The 18,490-nt window shown below is 42.7% G+C and overlaps 1 protein-coding gene across 2 annotated transcripts in view; it reads right to left on the bottom strand.

The window, feature by feature from the left end:
* Positions 1 to 7,059: 7,059 nt before the first annotated feature.
* The window catches only part of PRKRIP1 (PRKR interacting protein 1), a 34,537-nt gene continuing 23,106 nt past the window's right edge, over positions 7,060 to 18,490 (bottom strand). The window contains exon 6 of one of the 2 annotated variants that reach the window (XM_089895749.1): positions 7,060 to 15,106. In XM_089895749.1, coding sequence (XP_089751875.1) covers positions 15,069 to 15,106 — 38 coding nt within the window. In that variant the 3' untranslated portion in view covers positions 7,060 to 15,068. Of the gene's footprint in view, positions 18,475 to 18,490 lie in introns of both variants that reach the window. The other variant, XM_022588004.2, reaches the window with a different exon arrangement.

The raw sequence follows: 18,490 nt of genomic DNA, 5'->3' as shown, positions 1-18,490 counted from the left end.
GGGCCTTAAAAATTCCCCCCCTGATGTTTGTAGAAATCCTGGTGAAATATTTGAAGGCCCTTCAACTAAACGAGGGAGCCCTGTTCCAGTATGTGGATGGTATCGTTCTGATTGCCAGTAAAACAAAGGACGCCTGAGGCCAGAATACAGTTTTGATTTTGAACTTTATGACTGAATGAAGTTATAAGGTGTCCAAGAAAAAGGCATAGTTCTCTGCCCTCTGTTAAATACTTGGGTTTTGAACTCTCATAAGGACAGAGAGACTTGCTCCCTGACAGAAGGGAAGCTCTAGCCGGGGTTGCAGTTTCCACTATCAGGAGGCAATTGTGGGGATTCCGGGGAATAGCTGGGTTCTGCTGCATTTCGATCCCCAACTTTGGATTCGTGGCAAAACCATGTTAGGAAGCTCTTAGAGGAGGAGGAGATGACCCTCTAGACTGAAATCTTGCAAGAGTGAACATCCGGAAGACCAGCTTCATTCTCCCTAGACTGGACCTTGTGTGGAACGTGATGGGAAATGGAAACCACACTGCATAGGAGAACTGTCGACCGAGATCGTCCAAGCCCTGGCTGGCTCCAGACCCCATACACCGACTTCTCCCAGTGGGCAAGTGAACCGCTAACAGATCTTAAGCGGCTTTTCAGAAAGAAGCCACAAGAAAGAAAGTAAGGCTTGCAAGGACAATTCAATGATTAGGACTTCTCATACTTGTGCAAAAGCAGGTACTCTCTCCTTAGCTGTTGGATATTTCATCCAAAACCTTTTTCTGTATTTGATCATGCTGACCCCTTGATCCTGCCTGTCATTATTTTTTTTAAAAATTATTTGTTTTGGCCGCACCACGAGGCATGTGGGATCTTAGTTTCCCAACCAGGGATTGAAAGTGAGCCCCCTGCATGGGAAGCATGAAGTCTTAACCACTGGACCACCAGAGAAGTACCTGTCATTAATTTTTTGACTGTCCCTAACTTCACTGTAACATATCAGATTAGGCTAATCAACAGAATTTCCTGTCGTGCTTTTCCTTGTCTAAGGTGAAATTTGGTCCTTGGGACCTCAGATTTAAAAAAAAAGACTGTAGTCTACCCCTGTCAAGGTTATATTAGGTGAGGATAGAAAACATACTTATTTTTCCCCAGCCTGTGTTCCTTCCATATTTAAGTGTTTCAGCCACACTGATAATGACTGGGACTCTCCAATATGTAAAAAGGTAAGACACTGATCCCTGGCTTTGACCGTGACCTAGATAAAATCCCTAAAAAAAGCCTGAATTTTAACAGTGTGTGCCCCCTCAGGGTACGTATTTGTCCGCCGTTTCAATGATCAATCTTGGGCCTTTGATAGCTGGCACATAGGTGGTATCTGTTTCTTGGGATCAAAGTGCTAACTTGAAACTGGAAACAAGAGAATGTTTTCAAGTGAGCACTAAACAGTAGCATTCCTGAAGCTTTTGTTAGCTGTATGCTTTTGTTTTTAATTGGAGTATAGTTGATTCATTGAATACAGTGCTGTGTTAGCCCTATGCCTCTTATCGGCAGGAATTACATTGAGTCATCGCCCCCTCTTCTCTCGAGATTGAGGAATGATCAAAAGAAGGGGCGTGGTGGTAAAACTGGGTAATTATCAGTCAAACCCATTTCATCTGCTTTCACTAATCAAGGTAATTCATTTTGAGACTTGCATGTCCTCCAAGCAGCATGTAGCCTAAACAGTGTTTGTCCCAGTTGTTTTCTAGGAGCTTGGAGTCAGCTGTGTCTAGTTTGACCTGATCTTGTTAAGGTTGGATAGGACCACTGACCCTCCAACTGGGTCTGCCCACGTGTCCACTTGGTGACCTTTTGACATCAAAAGGTCACCCTCAGATCATGCTAAGCACCTCCATTTTTGCATGTGCAGAGGCCTGTAGCTTAGTTACGCCTGTGCAGAATGACAGTCACCGCAACTTCTTCCAGTTACCCATCCTCAGTGCCCCCACGCCTCACACTGCCTTGCTTCTTTATTCCGTAAACACTTGGCGTCCCTTGCCTTCCAGGAGGTGAATCTGAGACTTGTTGTGTCTCCTTGCTTGGCTGCCTTGTGAATAAATCCTCTCTTTGCTGCAAACCCTGACATCTCAGCGTTTTGGCTTGCTGCACGTTGGGCAAAACGATCCTGGTTTGGTAACAGTCACAAGGGCGTTACTTAGATTCTCCCGCAATAATTTTTTTTCCTTTTTTTTTTTAAGGGGTGAGTGTCTCTCCCTTCTCACTGACATTTAATTTTTCTCTTTTCCTAAACAAACAATACCCTGAAGAAATGAAACTGAGCAGGACCCTGGGGGGGGGTCTTCCTGGGGACAGCTCTAGTAGTTTTCTGATGGCATTTTAAGGATTCTCTATTTATAGTATCATGTCATCTGCAAACAATAACAGTTATACTTCTTTTCCAATTTGTATTTCTTTTACTTCTCTGATTGCCATGGCTAGGACTTCCAAAACTGTGTTGAATAATAGTGGTGAGAGTGGGCATCCTTGTCTCGTTCCTGATCTTAGAGGAAATGCTTTCAGTTTTTCACCATTGAGAATGATGTTTGCTGTGGGTTTGTCATATATGGCCTTTATTATGTTGAGGTAGGTTCCCTCTGTGCCCACTTTCTGGAGGGTTTTTATCATAAATGGGTGTTGAATTTTGTCAAAAGCTTTTTCTGCATCTATTGAGATGATCATATGGTTTGTTTGTTGTTTTTTTTTTTTCAGTACGTGGGCCTCTCCCGTTGCGGAGCACAGGCTCTGGACACGCAGGCTCAGCGGCCATGGCTCACGGGCCCAGCTGCTCTGTGGCATGTGGGATCCTCCCGGACCGGGTCACGAACCCGTGTCCCCTGCATCGGCAGGCGGACTCTCAACCACTGCGCCACCAGGGAAGCCCCAGATCATATGGTTTTTATTCTTCCATTTGTTTATATGGTGTATCACATTGATTGATTTACATATATTGAAGAATCCTTGCATCCCTGGGATAAATCCCACTTGATCATGGTGTGTGATCCTTTTAATGTGTTGTTGGATTCTGTTTGCTAGTATTTTGTTGAGGATTTTTGCATCTATATTTATCCGTGATATTGGTCTGTGATTTTCTTTTTCTGTAGTATCTCTGTTGGGTTTTGGTATCAGGGTGATGGTGGCCTTGTAGAATGAGTTTGGGAGTGTTCCTTCCTCTGCAATTCTTTGGAAGAGTTTGAGAAGGATGGGTGTTAGCTGTTCTCTAAATGTTTGATAGAATTCACCTGTGAAGCCATCTAGTCCTGGACTTTTATTTGTTGGAAGATTTTTAATAACAGTTTCAGTTTCATTACTTGTGATTGGTCTGTTCATAATTTCTGTTTCTTCCTGGTTCACTGTAGGAAGGTTATACCTTTCTAAGAATTTGTCCATTTCTTCCAGGTTGTCCATTTTATTGGCATAGAGTTGCTTGTAGTAGTCTCTTAGGATGCTTTGTATTTCTGCGGTGTCTGTTGTAACTTCTCCATTTTCATTTCTTATTATATTGATTTGAGTCCTCTCCCTCTTGATGAGTCTGGCTAATGGTTAATCAATTTTGTTTATCTTCTCAAAGAACCAGCTTTTAGTTTTATTGATCTTTATTATTGTTTTCTTTGTTTCTATTTCATTTATTTCTGCTCTGATCTTTATGATTTCTTTCCGTCTGCTAACTTTGGGTTGTGTTTGTTCTTTTTTCTCTAGTTCCTTTAGGTGTAGGGTTAGTTTGTTTACTTGAGATTTTTCTTGTTTCTTGAGGTAGGCTTGTATAGCTATAAACTTCCCTCTTAGAACTGCTTTTGCTGCATCCCATAGATTTTGGATCGTCGTGTTTTCATTGTCATTTGTCTCTAGGTGTTTTTTGATTTCCTCTTTAATTTCTTCAGTGATCTCTTGGTTATTTAGTAACATATCGTTTAGCCTCCATGTGTTTGTGTTTTTACGTTTTTTCCTCCTGTAGTTCATTTCTAATCTCATATTGTTGTGGTCAGAAAAGATGCTTGATATGATTTCAATTTTCTTAAATTTACTGAGGCTTGATTTGTGACCCAAGATGTGATCTATCCTGGAGAATGTTCCATGTGCACTTGAGAAGAAAGTGTAATCTGCTGTTTTTGGATGGAATGTCCTGTAAATGTCAATTAAATCTGTCTGGTCTGTTGTGTCATTTAAAGCTTCTGTTTCCTTATTTATTTTCATTTTGAATGATCTGTCTGTTGCTGTAAGTGAGGTGTTAAAGTCCCCCACTATTATTGTGTTACTGTCGATTTCCTGTTTTATAGCTGTTAGCAGTTGCCTTATGTATTGAGGTGCTCCTATGTTGGGTGCGTAAATATTTACAATTGTTATATTTTCTTCTTGGATTGATCTCTTGATCATTATGTAATGTCCTTCCTTGTCTCTTGTAACATTCTTTATTTTAAAGTCTATTTTATCTGATAGGAGTATTGCTACTCCAGCTTTCTTCTGATTTCCATTTGCATGGAATATCTTTTTCCATCCCCTCACTTTCAGTCTGTATGTGTCCCTAGGTCTGAAGTGGGTCTCTTGTAGACAGCATATATATGGGTCTTGTTTTTGTATCCATTCATGAAGCCTGTGTCTTTTGGTTGGAGCATTTAATCCATTCACGTTTAAGGTCATTATCTATATGTATGTTCCTATGACCATTTTCTTAATTGTTTTGGGTTTGTTTTTGTAGATCCTTTTCTTTTCTTGTGTTTCCCACTTAGAGAAGGTCCTTTAGCATTTGTTGTAGAGCTGGTTTGGTGGTGCTGAATTCTCTTTGCCTTTGCTTGTCTGTAAAGCTTTTGATTTCTCCATCGAATCTGAAAGAGATCCTTGCCGGGTAATCTTGGTTGTAGGTTCTTCCCTTTCATCACTTTAAGTATATCACGCCACTCCCTTCTGGCTTGTAGAGATTCTGCTGAGAAATCAGCTGTTAACCTTATGGGAGTTCCCTTGTATGTTATTTGTCATTTTTCCCTTGCTGCTTTCAATAATTTTTCTTTTTCTTTAATTTTTGCCAGTTTGATTTACTATGTGTCTCGGTGTGTTTCTCCTTGGGTTTATCCTGTATGGGACTCGCTGTGCTTCCTGGACTTGGGTGGCTATTTCCTTTCCCATGCTAGGGAAGTTTTCGACTGTAATTTCTTTATATATTTTCTCTGGTCCTTTCTCTCTCTCTTCGCCTTCGGGGACCCCCTATAATGCGAATGTTGGTTGCGTTTAATGTTGTCCCAGAGGTCTCTTAGGCTGTCTTCATTTCTTTTCATTCTTTTTTCTTCTGTTCCGCAGCAGTGAATTCCACCATCTGTCTTCCAGGTCACTTATCCGTTCTTCTGCCTCAGTTATTCTGCTATTGATTCCTTCTAGTGTAGTTTTCATTTCAGTTATTGTATTGTTCATCTCTGTTTGTTGTTTAATTCTTCTAGGTCTTTGTTAAACATTTCTTGCATCTTCTCGATCTTTGCCTCCATTCTTTTTCTGAGGTCCTGGATCATCTTCACTATCAATATTCTGAATTCTTTTTCTGGAAGGTTGCCTATCCCCACTTCATTTAGTTGTTTTTCTGGGATTTTATCTTGTTCCTTCATCTGGTACATAACCCTCTGCCTTTTCATCTTGTCTATCTTTCTGTGAATGTGGTTTTTGTTCCACAGGCTGCAGGATTGTAGTTCTTGCTTCTGCTGTCTGCCCTCTGGTGGATGAGGCTATCTAAGAGGCTTGATGGGAGGGACTGGTGGTGGGTAGAGCTGACTGTTGCTCTGATGGGCAGAGCTCAGTAAAACTTTAATCCACTTGACTGTTGATGGGTGGGGCTGGGTTCCCTCCCTGTTGGTTGTTTAGCCTGAGGCAACCCAACAATGGAACCTACCTGGGCGCTTTGGTGGGGCTAATGACAGACTCTGGGAAGGCTCACACCAAGGATTACTTCCCAGAACTTCTGCTGCCAGTGTCCTTGTCCCCACAGGGAGCCACAGCCCCCCACCCCCGCCTCTGCAGGAGACCCTCCAACACTAGCAGGTAGGTCTGGTTCAGTCTCCCCTGGGGCCCCTGCTCCTTCCCCTGGGTTCCGATTCGCACACTACTTTGTGTGTGCCCTCCAAGAGTGGAGTCTCTGTTTCCTGCAGTCCTGTTGAATTCCTGCAATCAATTCCCACTAGGCTTCCAAGTCTGATTCTCTAGGAATTCCTTCTCCCATTGCTGGACCCCCAGGTTGGGAAGCCTGACGTGGGGCTCAGAACCTTCAGCCCAGTGGGTGGACTTCTGTGGTATAAGTGTTCTCCAGTCTGTGGGTCACCCACCTAGTCGTTATGGGATTTGATTTTACTGTGATTGTGCCCCTCCTACTGTCTCATTGTGCCTTCTCCTTTGTCTCTGGATGTGGGGTATCTTTTTGGTGAGTTCCAGTGTCTTCCTGTCGATGACTGTCCAGCAGCTAGTTGTGATTCTGGTGTCCTCGCAAGAGGGAGTGAGAGCACGTGCTTCTACTCCACCATCTTGGTTCCTCCTCTCCATTATGGTTTGTCATAGGATATTGAATATAGTTCCCTGTGCTACACAGTAGGACCTTGGTGTTTATCCATCCTGTATATAATACATCCGCTAACCCCAACCTCCCACTCCATCCCTCCCCCAACACCCCACCTAGCCCAACCACCAATCTGTTTTCTATGTCCGTGATTCTGTTTCATAGATAGGTTCCTTTGTGTCATAGTTTAGATTCCAGATATAAGTGATATCATATGGCATTTGTCTTTCTCTGTCTGACTTACTTCACTTAGTATGATAATCTCTGGGTCCATCCATGTTGCTGCAAATGGCATTATTTCATTCTTTTTCATGGCTGAATAGTATTCCATCGTGTGTGTGTGTGTATAACATCTTTATGCATTCATCTGTTGATGGACATTTAGGTTGTTTCATTGTCTTGGCTATTGTGAATAGTGCTGCTATGAACATAGGGGTGAATATATCTTTTAAAATTACAGTTTTGTGTGGATATATTTCCAGGATTAGGATTGCTGGATCATATGGTAATTCCTTTTTTTTTTTTTTTTTTTTTGGCTGCACCACATGGCATTTGGGATCTTAGTTCCCCGACCAGGGATTGAACCTGTGCCCCCTGCAGTGGAAGTACAGAGTCTTAACCACTGGACTGCCAGGGAAGTCCCTCATATATATGGTAATTCTATTTTTAGTTTTCTGAGGAACCTCCATACTGTTTTCCAAAGTGGCTGCACCAACTTACCTTCCCACCAACAGTGTAGAAGTGTTTGCTTTTCCAAAGAGCAAATTTAATGAGATTGAGAAAATGCAGAAACAAAGGAAACCAGTCAAGCAAGACAAAATAATAGTTTAGCCATAAAACAAAGTCGAGAACCTTGAGTTCCTCCTCCAGGGATACAGATAATATCCTGAGCCATACCCTTGAGTTCTTTTGCAGAAACTAAACCCCCACCAGGTGGAGGAAGTTAACTGCATGCTGACCACCAGCACACAGACCCCAGACCAGTTGGAACCAGAAGGTTGATAACTGAGATTCTCGAAACATCATGCTGTTATCTCATCATCAACCAGAGAATTGTACAGGAGCTGATTACCCACCTGTGACCCTTTCCCTCACACCGATTTTTTTTGTGGTACGTGGGCCTCTCACCACTGTGGCATCTCCCGTTGTGGAGCACAGGCTCCGGACGCGCAGGCTCAGCAGCTATGGCTCACGGGCCCAGCCGCTCCGCGGTACGTGGGATCCTCCCGGACCAGGGCACGAACCCGTGTCCTCCACATTGGCAGGCGGGCTCCCAACAACTGTGCCACCAGGAAAGCCCCATCACATTTTTTTTTTTTTTTTTTTTTTTGCAGTACGTGGGCCTCTCATGTGACCACACCAGGATATTTTTCCCTACTGGGTTGCCTTGAATGGAACTTTTCCTTTGGAGGGTGGGGTGGGAGAAAGCATAAGACTTGGTGGTCTGGTTTTGAGCAAAATGCTTTTTTTAAAAACTATATTTATTTTGGCTGCACCAGGTCTTTGTTGTGGCACGTGGGATCTTTTAGTTGTGGCACACGGACTCTTAGTTGCAGCATGCTTGTGGGACCTAGTTCCCCGACCAGGGATCGAACCCAGGGCCCCAGCACTGGGAGCACTGAGTCTTACCCACTGGGCCACCAGAGGAGTCCCCAAAATGCTGCTTTAATTGGAGTGTTCTCTTCTGGGTTGAGGAGTGCTTCAGCCATCCCACACTGCCCTTGCGGTGACTGGGAAACTCCCTGTTAAACCAAGGCTCGTTGGTACCCCTATCTGGAACAACAGGTAGGAAATCTTCCATTCTTGTGCTAGGGAACTGTGATCCTGAGAGGCCTCTCAGCACTGGGTTGCCTGGTTCTGATCTGTTTCTGGTAATACCAGCTGTATGAAAAAAAGGGAAATTGGAGCTTTATTGCATCTTGTAGTCCTCTGGGGTGTATTTTACAAAATTGGGAAATCTTCAGCTATGTTTCTATGAAAAGAAAGATGACTTTGTTCTAATACCACATGGCCAGAATGTTTAAACTGGAGAAAAATGGCTTTGCATTGTGGTGGACTCTCTTGTTGGGAGCATGGGCTCTAGGCGCGTGGGCTTCAGTAGTTGTGGCACACAGGCTCAGTAGCTGTGGCTTGCGGGCTCCAGAACGCAGGCTCAGTAGTTGTGGCGCACAGGCTTAGTTGTTCTGAGGCATGTGGGATCTTCCCAGACCAGGGCTCGAACCCGTATCTCTTGCATCGGCAGGCGGATTCTTAATCACTGCGCCACCAGGGAAGCCCTAAAACTTTTGTTTTTTTTTTTTTGCATATGCAGTTAGAGACGTCTGGCTTGATTTAAAAAAAAATTCTTTTTTGGGGGGGGATGGTGGTGGGATAAATTGGGAGATTGGGATTGACATATATACACTAATATGTATACAATAGATAACTAATAACCTGCTGTATAAAGAAAGTAAAATTTTTTAAAAAATTCTTTTCAAAATTCTGGCCCTGAGAGAGCAAAAGTACTTCTAGGTAAAAGGTTAAGTTATAACTTATTTCCTTGAAATGCAAACACAGCTCACATTGTCTGAGACTATGGTCTCAGCTTACCTGGTAGAACCTGAAACTGAGAGGAAATGGGAAAAGAAGCGTTTTAAAACTCAAGTAAACTTATTCCAACTGTTATAAATTAATGTGTTTTAGACGTCTAATTTATGATTGTTTTAAAATGAAACTATGGGATCTCTAGTTCTGTCTTTAAAAATTAATTTGTAAATGAGCTCTAATTGACTGGCTCAAAGGGAATTAAGTGCTTATATAAATTCTCAGGAATACAACAGAAATTAACCCAAATGAATTTCAAGTTCATGTGATCTGGGGGAGTAGTCAGTATTAAACTAAGTTTAATACCAGATATTAAGCTTGGTTTAATACAGACCTGTCTTTAGAGTCATCAATATTAAGTATGATACTTTTATTGTACTTAGGTTTACTGAAAATCAATAAATTCTCATTATCCCTGTTGCAAATTTTGTCAGCAAGAAAAGATTAACTTGGTATGATATTGTCATAAGTAATAGAGATAAATGGGATAAAAGCTTTTAGGTGAACTCTTTAGGAATAGTTGTTTTTCCAGATTTTTGGTAACTTGAGTTTTCCTAAATGAAGGTAAAATGATGAAAATTGAATGTCTAAATCATTTTTAAATAAGATGAAATAGTGGAACACTTGCTAAACAAGTCTGTTTACAGCAAGTCTGTTTACCTAATTTAGTTTTTCTCTAACAAGAGGACAAAAGATATGTCTAATAAACCCAAACATGTCGTGTACCACATTTTCTATGAGAAAATGTTTTAGGTTATAGAAGATGTTCCTAAGTTTGCTAATCAGAAAATGCTGGTATGATAAACATTTCACAGTTGCTTGCCTCTTGGATTTTGCTAGAGATTAAAGTTTTTAAGGGTTAAAAATTGTGATAATTAAAAACTACTAAAAATAAGGGAAACATTTCAGTATGTAAAGGAAGTAGGATATATGTTGTTGGCAAGAAGGTATGAAAAATGGAGATATTTTTGTTAAAGAATAGATTTGTCCTAGAGCTGGTTGTTTCTGGATGGGAAAAGAATAAGGGACAAACTCCTATGGATATAGGAAGTTGTGGAAGAGGAAACTTGAGAAAAGAGTTTTGTTTGTGGTCAGAACTGGATAAGATTACACTGAATTCAATCTAAGTAAATTAATTTTGTTATTAAAAGTAAGCTGATAGAGCTTCCCTGTTGGCGTGGTGGTTAACAATCCGTCTGCCAATGCAGGGGACACGGGTTCGAGCCCTGTTCCAGGAAGATCCCACATGCCGTGGAGCAACTAAGCCTGTGTGCCACAACTACTGAGCCTGTGCTCTAGAGCCTGTGCGCCACAACTACTGAAGCCCATGTGCCTAGAGCCTGGGCTCTGCAATGAGAAGCCACTGCAATGAGAAGCCCATGCACTGCATCGAAGAGTAGCCCCCCATCGCTGCAACTAGAGAAAGCCTGCACGCAGCAACGAAGACCCAATGCAGCCAAAAATAAATTTATTTTAAAAAGTATTTTATTTATTTAAGCTGATACAAGACTGGAGTTTGTTTTTGTTTTCTCCCGTTGCGGAGCACAGGCTCCAGACGTGCAGGCTCTGGCCATGGCTCACGGGCCTAGGCATTCTGCGGCATGTGGGATCTTCCGGGACCAGGGCGCAAACCTGTGTCCCCTGCATTGGCAGGTGGTCTCTGAACCAGTGTGCCAACAGGGAAGCCCTGGAGTTTGGTTTTTTGTTATGAGACAGCTTTCTTGGAATACTGAGCTACTTTAAGTAATACTTTTATTATTTTTTAATATCTTGACCTCACCACGTGGCTTACGGGATCTCAGTTCCCTGACCCGGGATTGAGCCTGGACCACAGCACAGTGACAGTGCTGAATCCTAACCACTAGAATACCATGGAACTCCCAATAAGACTGTTTCTTACGTGATCTGTTGTAACCTTCTGTATTTGCCTTTGAAATCTTCACTGTCACTTTAGTTAAGTGAATACTTTCACAATACTTACGATTGTACTTGACGAAGTGTTTTAAAACTTTATTTAAAAAAACTTTTTGAAATATAGTTGATTTACAGTGCTGTTAGTTTCAGGTGTACAGCAAAGTGATTCAGTTATATATGTGTGTGTATATATACAAATATACGTATGAATACGTGTATTTTTTAGATTCTTTTCCATTATAGTTATTACAAGGTATTTTTACGGTACGCGGGCCTCTCACTGTTGTGGCCTCTCTCGTTGCGGAGCACAGGCTCAGCGGCCATGGCTCATGGGCTCAGCTGCTCCGCGGCATGTGGGATCCTCCCAGACTGGGGTACGAACCTGCGTCCCCTGCATCGGCAGGCGGACTCCCAACCACTGCGCCACCAGGGAAGCCCTACAAGGTATTTTTAAAAAATTAAATATTTTTGGCTGCACTGGTTCTTCTTTGTGGTGAGCGGGGGCTATTCTTCATTGTGGTGCACAGGCTTCTCATTGCAGTGGCTTCTCTTGTTGTGGAGCATTGGCTCTAGGTGCACGGATTTCAGTAGTTGTGGCTCGTGGGCTCTACAGTGCAGGCTCAGTAGTTGTGGCGCATGGTCTTAGTTGCTCTGTGGCATGTGGGATCGTCCCGGACCAGGGCTTGAATCCCCGTCCCCTGCATTGGCAGGTGGATTCTTAATGACTGTACCACCAGAGAAGCCCCATTACAAGATACTTAGTTCCCTGTACTATACAGTAGGTCCTTGTTGGTTATCTATTTTATATTATAGATAGTAGTATATATATTTTAATCCCAAATTCCTAATGTATCCCCCCACTCCATTTCCCCTTTGACAACCGTAAGTTTGTTTTCTATGTTTGTGAGTCTGTCTGTAAAATAAGTTCATTTGTAGGATTTTTTTTAGATTCCACATATAAGCAGTATCATATATTTGTCTCTCTCTGATTTCATTTAGTATAATCATCTCTAGGTCCATTCATGTTGCTGCAAATGGCATTGTCTCATTCTTTTTTATGGCTAATAGTCCACTGTGTATATATATAGCATATCGTCTTTATCCATTCGTTTGTCCATGGACACTTAGGTTATTTCCATGTCTTGGCTATTGTGAATAGTGCTCCTATGAACATTAGAGTGTGTGTATCTTTTTGAAATTAATTTCTCCAGGTCACCAGATCATACAGTAACTCTATTTAGTCTCTTTTAAGGAAACTCCATACTGTTCTCCATAGTGGCTGCACGAATTTACATTCCTACCAACAGTGTAAGGGGGTTCCTTTTTCTCCACACCCCCTCCAGCATTTATTATTTGTAGACTTTTAAAAATTAATTATGGCTCTGCAGGCTCTTCATTGCGGTGCACTGGCTTCTCTAGTTGTGGCACGCAGGCTTTAGACGGCATGGGCTCTAGAGCGTGTGGGCTCAGTAGTTGCAGCACAAGGGCTTAGTTGTGGTATGTGGGATTTTAGTGACCAGGGATGGAATCTGGGCCCCCTGCATTGGGCACATGGAGTCTTAACCCTGGACCACCAGGGAAATCCCTGTAGACTTCTTAATGATAGCCAATCTGACTGGTGTGAGGTGATACCTCATTATAGTTTTGATTTGCATTTCTCTAATAATTAGTGATATTGAACATCTTTTTATGTACCTGTCGGCCACCTGTATGTCTTCTTTGGAGAAATGTCTATTTAAATCTTCTGCCCATTTTTTGATTGGGTTTTTTTGGATACTGGGCTGTATGTATATTTTGGAAATTAAGCCCTTGCCAGTCTCATCATTTGCAAATATTTTTTCCCATTCTGTAGGTTGTCTTTTCGTTAAAGCTTTATTTTTTAAATATTTCCCTTATTTTTTTGGCTGCATTGGGTCTTAGTTGTGGCACGTGGGATCATTGTTGAGGAATATGGGATCTTTTTTGTTACGGCCCATGGTCTGCTTGGGTTTCTCTCTAGTTGTGGCACGTGGGCTCCAGAGTGCGTGGGCTCTGTAGTATGTGGCACGCGGGTTCTCTCATTGAGGCGCGCAAGCTCAATAGTTGCAGCACGTGGGATCTTAGTTACCCAACCAGGGATGGAACCTGCATCCCTTGCATTGGAAGGCAGATTCTTTACCACTGGACCACCAGGGGAGTCCCAGTAAAACTTTATTTTTGACAAACTTCCTCAAATCAAATTCTAAATTGAAGTTCTTTTGACCTCTAATTTGGGACCTTTCAAAGGCCCCTGAGGCATCTCAGAGAGAAAAATATTACACTAATTCAGATTATTTCGTATGTTAAATTACACGAGAAGCACTATCAAATGAGTGGTGATAAAACCTTCTTAGGTGGGCTTCCCTGGTGGCGCAGTGGTTGAGAGTCTGCCTGCCGATGCGGGGGACTTGGGTTTGTGCCCGGGTCCGGGAAGATCCCACATGCCGCCGAGCGGCTGGGCCCATGAGCCATGGCCGCTGAGCCTGTGCTCCGCAGCGGGAGAGGCCACAACAGTGAGAGGCCTGCATAACGCAAAAAAACTAAACAAAACAAAAAACCTTCTTAGGTAATTTCTTAGGTAATACTGTATGGGTAAACATCCATCAAGTGTTCTAAAAATTATATGAAGTTCCTAAAATTTGGAGATGTCCTGGTATTGTTATCAGTCTTAATTCTAGTTATCTTTAAAATATTATATGTCACAGCAACTTGGTTAAGCTTCTTTGTCAATTGCATTGTAATCAGATCCTTAACTGTGCCTTTTCAAGTCTTGTCATTCACAGATATTTCACTCATGCTTTTGCAAAATCTTAAGATTCATAGAAAGGATTTTGGCAAGTATAAGATTGATAACTTCCAGATCATACTGCTGAACTCGTTAAGAAATTCTGATGGAAACCCTGATTGTTTCATAAAACTGTTAACAAGATTTAGATCAAGATTAGTTACGTAGTACTGAGTGAACTAATGAATATGGTTATGTTTTTGTCTGAAACACTGCTGGCGTTTAGTCTGTGTTTTCTAGACATAAGGAAACCTTTCCCTTTCCCTTTATAACAACTTGGTAAGTTTTACCTTTGTAAGTGGAATTGCTTTGTAAGTGGAATTGAATCATTTATCTTTTCTCTTGACCTGATCCCTCCAGGAGTTGGAAACTCAGAGTCCCAACAGCTTTATCAGCTGAATAAGGAAGGTCACCTCCTGGCAGGAGCAGGAATATTGAGATATTTTAGGAACCTTGAGAAGGGAGGAATTCTCTCACATCTACAGATACTGCAGGCAAAATCTGAGGGCAAGTTATGATTTTCCTGGCCTCAAGGTTTTTAAAAAGTTCAATTGATATTCCTTAAGAAAAGTTCTAGCACAGCCAATTGAAAAGAGCCTATACGACCAGTTACACTTAGGTAAATCAGGCTGTTTACTGAAACTAGACTTAATTTGGCCCAATTTGGTAGAAATGAGGATAAATTAGAGATTATGTTTTGATAATATACCTTTTGGATATTGAGGTTTTGTATATACTGAGGGTTTTTGTATTATCTACATCCAAGATGACCTTGTTGCTAAAGTATTTTAATTAAGTTACTAAAGGAATAATTCTAAGCTTGTTTCTGAAACTGATCACGGAAATCTATTTTTGGATGAAGATCAGATGCCCCATGATCCACAACCAGGAGATTATACATACTGGAAAAGACATCACTTTTAAGACTCTCTCCAACCTAAATGAAAGACCCCTTCTCAGGTATTAAGTAGCTCATGCACAGTGAAACTGAAGGAAACTGACTCTTGAATTAATATTTCCCACTCAAGGGCTTCTGTACTGGAAGACAGCTGACCCAAGAATCTGGACCAGGTCTGTTAAGATCCATCGTAATTCAATGGAGCTGTTCACCAAATGTGTCTCCCTATCAAAATGGAAAGTTTTTGTTTTATTTCTAATATACTTCTGACTCCAATGTTCAGGATAGAAAGGAAATTCTCCAGTGAAGCTGAATAACTACTCACGATGTGTATCACTGCTTGCTACTGAAAGATCTGCAAACAAAAAAGAGAAAATGATGGAGGAAACTTTCACGTATTGAGGTATGGAGAAGTCATTCTGGCTTATAAGGTAAGGCTGTTCTAGTTTATCAAACATACATTGTGCATCTGCTTTAACCATTGAAGGATGCATTTAAAAATCAAAAGGAAGTAACTGGTTCAGGCATCCCAAATGGATCTGGATGCCTATCACGGACATGGTTTCAGACACATTCCTACATTACTGAGAACCTGAACGTTCTGAACTGTATCAGACTCAAGGATGCTACCAGCTGCTATGAAACCGTTCTCTTTAGGAATGGTAACAAGCAAGACAGCTCAAGCGATAGCCTCCCAGCAGAAGGCACTAGATTCTTTAGGCAGAATAGTACCAGATACGAAAATTGCTTTAAATTATATTTTGACAACAAAAAAGACGTGTAGTGGCCAATAACTCCTGTTATGTATATGTTAATACCCTTACAGAGTTAATTGGAAATCCTACTTACAGAATTTACATAAAAAGGACCTGCTCTGAAACCTATTTTCCTGGCTGCCATCTGTAATGGGAAGACTTCTGGGGCATATACTACACGGGTGCATTTTGATCATTATCCTCATTATAATATGTCTACTAATTTTCAAATGTTTGTCCAGGTGCTGTGACAAAGCAGTCAGAGAGAGAGGTAATGTTTTATAATACAAAACAACTTGAGAATTCTTTAAAAATGAAAAGTCAGGGACTCGGGACTTCCCTCGTGGTCCAGTGGCTAAGACTCCGTGCTCCCAAGGCAGGGAACTAGATCACACATGCTGTGACTAAGACCCGGTGCAGACAAATAAACATATTAAAAAAGTCAGTGACTCTCTCCTCTAATCCTGAAAAAGGTTGTTGCCTCTCTTCCCCTCAGGCTGGAGGTGTATCAAAGAAAAAGGCTGACTAAAACCAAGCAGGACCCTGTGGGCCTTCCTAGAGAAAGACCCCCACACACACAATGTCCCCTGTTTTAGCCTCCCAGGCCTTCCCTGTGTTCCAAAGAGCAAATTTAATTAGAAGAAAATGCAGAAACAAAGGAAAGCAGTCAACTAAGGCAAAATAATAATTTAGCCATAAAACAAAGTCAAGGACCTTTAGTGCTATAACTAGTATCCTGAGCCATGCCCTTGAGTTGTTTTGCAGATATCAAGACCCCCACCAGGTGAAAGAAGTTAACTGCATGCTGACTACCAGCATGTAGACCCCAGACTGGTTGGAACCAAAAGGCTGAGATTCCCAAAACGTCACCCAATTATTCACCATTAACCAATCAGAATTGTATGAGCTGACTGCCCATCCTGTGACCTCTCCCTCAGTCTTCAAAAGCCCTTCTCTGAAAGCCGCTGGGGAGTTTGGGTCTTTTGAGCACGAGCTGCCTGTTCTCCTTGCTTGGCACCCTGCGATAAACTGGGTTGTGATAACAGAAAGTACAACGTTAGTTGCTGAGTGTTGGGTGACCTGATCCAAGTTTCTGGTTGGTAACAGAAATACTAAGAGTCATTCTGGTTGGTAACAGAAATACTAAGGTCCTGATACCCCCCTAAACATCATCAGAAACCACTGGAGGGCATTTTCTCCCTGAACATCTTCTTCTGACAGTAAAGGTAAAAACAGCTATCCAGTCTGGCACCCTCCCATTTGTCTAGTCATTTGCCCACCTGTCCAGCACATATGTGCTTTGGTATCTCATTGAGCTCTTGGCCAGGGGCACTGGGCAGATGCAGGGAGTGCCTCCAGTGTGAGAGACTCACTGAAGTGTGTGTCATAACTCTTACTTTGAATCTGGGGAGAGATAAAGAAACCAACAGTTCAATTCAAAGATAGATAGATAGGAGGGCTTCCCTGGTGGCGCAGTGGTTGGGAGTCCGCCTACTGATGCAGGGGACATGGGTTCCTGCCCCAGTCCGGGAGGATCCCACATGCCGCAGAGCGGCTGGGCCCATGAGCCATGGCTGCTGGGCCTGCGCGTCTGGAGCCTGTGCTCCGCAACGGGAGAGGCCACAACAGTGAGAGGCCTGCATACCGCAAAAAAAAAAAAAAAAGATAGATTGGAGGACACAAAACTAACCAGCCAGTCCCTGATGAAAGAGAAACACGGCTTTCAAGATGTACAGTTAGGGTGTGTGCTAATTTATTATGGCTGACTTGCCACTTCAGCTTCCTGGGAAAGAAAAATTCCTGTGACTTGAACTGCGGAAAGACAGAAGTTATCACAGATGTCACATGGCTCAGGGTGGAGCCAGAGAAATTGAGAAAAGTAAGATGTTTCTTAGTTTCCCTTCACTCAAAACCACTATTTCCCTACTTCTATCAAACTCCATAAAAGGCACAAAATAGAGCTAGAAGCTTGGAAATATCCAAAAAGTGAGCTAAGGCTCTAAAATTAGAGACCATCCCTGTTCCTCCTGTTGGCCTGAAAAGACACCCTCAGTCACCTCCCATTTTCTGTTTAGATCCCCTCTTAACTCCAGATGAAAATGCAGCTTTTGGCCAATGCATCTGCTTCCCCTGCAGTGCAGCTAGGATCCCCCAGGCCATCTCTGCTCCAGCCCAGGCTGGATTCTCTACCTGCTTAGATTCTCTACCTGCTTATTTTCTACTCACCAGTTGTTTTTCCAAAGCTCCTCTCACACGTTAAGGTCCTCTCTTCTGGCTCAGCCTAAGTCCCACATCTCCCTCTGCGCATGTGTTCTGGGGTGCAGTCTGCACTCTCCGTTGAAGGAAATGGAGGTCACGTGCCCTGCAGTGAGTTGGCTCCACGGCCATTTCCTTCAACGAGTCTGGGAACAGGCCCCATCCCTCTCATGTCGTTTCACAGCCTTCTCTACAATTTCTGTAATTAACATTCACAGGTCAGAACAAAACCTGGAGTTTTTCTGTTCTTTACTAAATAAACATTCGCTTCACAGAAACCAGCCCCAAACTCATCAGTGTCCAATTATGTGAGAGCAGGCACCAGGGGGACCAGGTCATACATTTCCCCCTTGCAGCAAGAACATTAACGAACCCTGCCTGGCAGTGCCCTCGAGTGTCCAGGAGACAGTCCTCTCTCCCACAGGCCCAGTCCTGCCAACACAGGGGCTGTGAGCCCTTAGGGTGGACTTCTACTTGCTTCTATCCAGTGGAGGCTTTGGGAGGGAAACTGAGCTGAAACAGAGATTGCTCCCTTCCCCTTGAGGCCTGTGGAGGATTTTCTGGGGTCCCGGTCACAGAGCGGGCCAGGCTCCAGACAGCTGCCGTGGCCAACCTCGTCATCGCCCCATGATGAAACTGGGCTCGTCCTCCTCCTCTGTTCCAGATGCCGCCTCAGAGCCACTAGATGACTGCTCCTGGGACTGACTGCATCCTGTAATCATACGACA

The sequence above is a fragment of the Delphinapterus leucas genome, chromosome 15 (assembly GCF_059928025.1).
Source record: "Delphinapterus leucas isolate spDelLeu-1000000601 "Yukka" chromosome 15, BTC_Dleu_Yukka2, whole genome shotgun sequence".
Taxonomy (NCBI): Eukaryota; Metazoa; Chordata; class Mammalia; order Artiodactyla; family Monodontidae; genus Delphinapterus; species Delphinapterus leucas.
This window is presented reverse-complemented; position numbering and strand designations above follow the sequence as displayed.